The sequence below is a fragment of the Oryzias melastigma genome, linkage group LG2 (assembly GCF_002922805.2).
Source record: "Oryzias melastigma strain HK-1 linkage group LG2, ASM292280v2, whole genome shotgun sequence".
Lineage (NCBI taxonomy): Eukaryota > Metazoa > Chordata > Actinopteri > Beloniformes > Adrianichthyidae > Oryzias > Oryzias melastigma.
In genome coordinates this window covers 10,117,646-10,122,645 of record NC_050513.1, presented here as the reverse complement: position 1 = coordinate 10,122,645, position 5,000 = coordinate 10,117,646, and the positions used below count along the sequence as shown (strand labels likewise).

General features: G+C 40.0%; 1 protein-coding gene across 1 annotated transcript in view; it reads left to right on the top strand.

Annotated features, from left to right (window-relative positions):
- Positions 1-1,480: 1,480 nt before the first annotated feature.
- The window catches only part of xirp2a (xin actin binding repeat containing 2a), a 77,152-nt gene continuing 73,632 nt past the window's right edge, over positions 1,481-5,000 (top strand). Inside the window, exon 1 of the mRNA XM_024294387.2 lies at positions 1,481-1,722. Coding sequence (XP_024150155.1) covers positions 1,531-1,722 — 192 coding nt within the window. The 5' untranslated portion in view covers positions 1,481-1,530. The remainder of the gene's footprint in view (positions 1,723-5,000) is intronic.

Genomic DNA, 5,000 nt, shown 5'->3' with positions numbered 1-5,000 from the left:
CCTCCAGTTTCTCTGCTTTCTACCAGAAGAACAAAGGTTCAAAATGGGTTGCACACATTTTACCTATTCTATCTACTCTCCTATCCTTTATCATTTATATTTCATTCATTTCTCCATGCCTCTGTTTGGTGCAGTGCCATTCATGTGTTGCCTCTCTTTCCGGCTCCCCTCCGAGGAAGAGAGAATTACCAGATTCCAGGTGGATTGACTGTCCTCTTACTGTTGGTAGTGGACCTTGCCTCTGGCTCGACTTGTGTCCCTACCCGTCCGCCAGTTCCATCTCCATGAAGGATCGTCTGTGCTCCTTTCCTTGGATGTGGACCTTGCCTCCGGCTAGACTCATTCCTTCACCTGTCCTCTAGTTCCATCTAGATGAAGGATCGTCTGTGCTTCTTTTCCTTAGCTGTGGACCTCCCTCCCAGCTAGACTAGTGCCTTCATCTGTCCTCCAGTTCCATCTAGATGAAGGATCGTCTGTGCTCCTTTCCTTGGCCGTGGACCTTGCCTCTGGCTTGCCTCACACCCCCACCTTTTCCACTGTTCCATCTGGAAGAAAGGGTTGTCTTTGCCACTAACCTTGGAAGTGGACCTCGCCTCTGGCTTGACTTGTGCCCCCACCTGTTCCTCAGTTCCATCTGGATGAAAGCTGATCTGTGCTACTGTCCTTGGCAGTGGACCTCGCCTCCGACTAGACTCATCCCTGCTGTCTTAGCTCCATTTAGATGAAGCCCTTCTGCTACACTATTAAAACACATAGTTGTAGAGTTAGATAAGCTAATTCTTCTTTAACAGTCCTGGTACATCACATGTCAGTCCTGGTAGAGGTTCCCTCCTTTGTGTAGACATTTCTGAGGTTTCTTCTTTTTTGGCAATCAGCCACTGCTTATATTTCATGAGTGGTTTTCTGTTTTTGGACATTTACTGGTGGGAAGTCCATTGAGACAACCATGTTGTGATATTGGGCAAAATAAAACATTGAATTGAAGTATGGCCAAGTGCAGTTTTTTTGCATCTTGTCAAGTTTGCACAGGTTCAAAATCAAAAGAAATCAGCTTCTTTCACTTTGTTAGGTGCTACCTTCAAAATAAAATAAAATGCTTTTTACTTTGACGTAAAACACATCAAGGTTCACTTGCAAGCAGCAAAAAACAAAAAAGCTGACTCATTAAAGTCTAGATACTCAGACCTTAACTGTTCTTTTTCTTCATTCTGATTTCACTTTTTTTAAACTAAGCAGAAGCATCACAAATGTGGAGTCCTCTCAGCTCTTACCTCCCCACGCTGTCGTCATTTCTTTGGCACATTTGGTTTTTCTGAGCCCACATGTGTGTGGAGCCGGGCCTCTGTGTGCACATGAGTAATTACAGGGCAGAGAGGAGAGGGGAAAAACACTGTCTGTGGACTTCTCCCTTCCTGCCTCTCAGTAGCCTTTGCCTCCACCAGCCTTTCTGACAGAAACCTACTGAAACTTCTGAAACTGCTGCGGCGGTGGCGACGGGTGGTGGTGGTGGGGTGTTGAGTTTCAATAACAATGGAAACTGAATCGGGAAATGGAGAGGAGGTGGCGAGCGTGACCTCGGGCTTCGTTTCCTCCTGGCTGCAGGTGGCTGCGGGCAGTCCGGCGCTCAGAGAGGAGCAGCAGGCGAGCAGGACCATCGAGAGGTTTGATGTCCCGCTGAAGAGCCTGAGGGAGATGTTCGAGAAGCCGGCTGTCACCAGCACCGTGAGTACAGCTGCAGCCTTTATCCCTGTAATTTGTTGATTTATGAGGCCGATCTCACATTTTGAACTGATATCTCTTTAGTTATGGGATGATTTTATCCTCTAAAATTGAAAAAAATTAAATAAAATGAACTATTTTGATTATTATTTGAGTTCAATATTAACTGGTAGTCACTTTTTTAAAAAGTTTTTCCATTATTTGGTTTGCTGGGAAACACTGTAGTCCCCCCTCCCACCGGGTTTTTCCATCCCAGCTGGATTCTCTGTTGGAAAAATCCGAGTCTGTGCATAAAATAAACGAATTCATCTTTCCTAGCATAATTTTCTTCAAACATAAAAAAAAAATACTTATAATTTAAATGGACATTAAAAAGTGACCCAGTAAGATTTATCTAAATCTAAAACATATTTTTTTTCATTTCTAAAGCAATAAAATAAACAATGTTTGCTAATAAATCAAACCCCAATGATAAAGAGGCACTGCATTCTGGGTAATGTAGTCTCTTGCGGCTGGAGCTGCACATGGCTGCAGACATTTGACTCCGGGCTTATTTTCAGGGGTCTGGATTGTAAAAATAAGCCTGAAGCTGCAGCGTCTGCTGCTGGAGGATTCAGTGTCACGGCAGACAGACGCTGGCGCACAGGCTCGGTCACATCTGGCTGCTGAGATCAACATTTTCCAGGAGTTACTGCGGTTAAAGAGGCTTCAGTTGAGATTATAGAACTGCATCTTTAAAGTTTTTTTTGTGCTTTTCAGCTCAACTTTGAAGGTCTAATATGTATTTTTACAGAAACCTTTGGGCTTGAGATTGTTGATGATGCTCTTCATCAACAATCTCTGCAACAGGGCATCATTTTTCAGTAAGATAGAGAAATTCATCAACTTTCCCCAAAAAACCCACAAAGAAACGTTGACATTCCTAAAGATGCGACAAAAACTTTCGCAGATAACTGTATGAAGTCAAATCAGGATCTGCTTTGATTTATTTATTTATTTGATTTATTTTTTGAATTCCAACTATTTTTTGGACACTAGCAAGTTCTGCAACATTTTGAAAGCTCCCTATTTAACTGTTAGCTCTAGGAATTCAGCTTTTCCTGCAAACTCCTTCTGTCAGCTGAACAACTGTTTGAATAATTGCATTAACAAATGCATTTTTATAGCCTAATTCTAACCTAAGGAGAGTATTTATTTGAAAGTAGTAATCAATGAAGTACAAACTTGTTTTTGTTGCTTAATTTCCAAAGACTGAAAGCAATAGAGTTAGTTCCTGAGAGCTTATCAAACTGTGGAGGGAAAACAAACGAAACAACAACAAGAGACATGAGATGAAAGAGATGTTCCTACGAAAAGTCAATACACAGCAGCAGCAATAACTGTTCTCCTGTAGGACTCCATCCATCTGCCACACAGTTGGTAAATGATTTCTGACCACTCCTTGTTTTGAGGTTCTCTGATATTATCTCAGAAGCTGTGAAACATCTTTTTCTTTTTCCTGCTTAGCCTCTCTCAAAGAGAACTTGTGTCTTTTCCAGCCAAACTTCGATTTGATTTGTTGAATTTGTGTGTAAAAATATCAGAAATAGGAAAACCAGCCCATATCATCACTCTACCACCGCCGTGCTTGATAATTGGCTTTGTACTGTTTCCTTGTTGGTTTTTATTCAAGAACTTTTGGTCTGTTTGTTCCATATCTTATTTTTTAAGTTGTATTTTCACAAACTGAGACTTGTAGAATGTGAGTTTCCTAAAGGTAGTGGTTTAAAGTCCCTCTCTGATGAAGTTCTGATCTGTTGCAATGGTGTTTCCGGTGGTCTTTTAGTTGTGATTTTTACATTTTAGTGAAAAATGAACCCTGTTTAGCCCACTACACCAAAGAATTGACAGAAAATGTAAATTATTTGCACATGAAATGTTTTCCAAACTCTTTGAAAATATTTGGCATTTTTTTTATGAGATATAAATAGTACCATTACAGACACGTTAGGTGATTTAATCTCAAATTTCATCCAAACATTTGTAACATGGTGTACATGATCATAAATAAATAATCATCAACAAATTTCACTGTTTTAATAAAACAAATACTCATTTTAAAAATCAAATAACAAAAAATTAAGTTCTGAAAATTAGCTAAACTTTTTCCCGCCAAAAGAGTTTTGAGATTTCATGGAGGCAGCCATTTTGAAATGAGCAAAAAAAAAAAAAGTCTCTCCACTGCCTCCAGTGGAATGATGATGAACTACAGGGGATAAAATATAGACTTAGTTACATACATTTTTTTTTTTTAAAGTTTGGGTCATGCTAATGGCATAATTGATCTCAAAAATGGGTGTATCAAATTTGATACAATGATTATATAGGGTTAAAAAATGTGTTTTGTTAAATTTGACATAGTGTTGAGAATAGAGCTGCTCCTTTCTAACTCAGAGACATTTGAGGATACAAGGTCACAGTGATCCTTCCTTTAATTAATTACTACTTTGACCACTCTTTCCTGGAAAGGATAAACAAGATATTTGGCGATATTTGAGCAGAAAGTCAGATTTCAGCTTTGTTCATGTTTCGAGTTCATTTTTTCCTCAACAAGAGCAGCTGGGGTTCATTAGAACCCTCTCCGTTGCTGTGGGCTCTCCCACTAGCTTACAGCCCCTCACAGCCCCAAGCTAACATTACCAGTGCAAAAAAAAAAAAATGGACTTACAGTTTGAGCAAAAATGGTACATATACCATCTTTATCAAACTGTTTTTGTTGTCTGCTCCTTATTCATTTGAGAAAAATGCAAAAAAAGAAAACGCTTTTTCTTGAAAAAAGCTTGCCACACAAATAGTTCCATCTGAATCACAACTTTTTTTTGACTCTCCAGCTGACCTTCCAATGAATTTGTAGCTGGAAAAACTCTATATGTTTCTGCTTGTATCCAACAGAAACTGCTCAGAAATTAGCCTGACGACTCTCTTGTCAGTGAAATGTTGCACCATCTGTTTACCGCCGACTGATGGGCGACATTTTTCATCCCCCCTCCAAAGAAAACCTTTGTATCCAGGAACAGTACGTGCCGTGTCGGGAGGAGCGTCTGCTTGTAAAACTCGACCTTTTCTGCTGTGTTCAGCTGAATATTTGATGAGGCGCATTGTTTTTCAGCACTCGTTCGCTTTGTTTAGACTACAGTTCCCCCATTGCTGGACAGTAGACATAACAATGACCGATGGAATCCCACACACTAAAAACTCAGTGGTTAAAAATAACCCAAGTTGGGTTATTTTTAACCCAACTC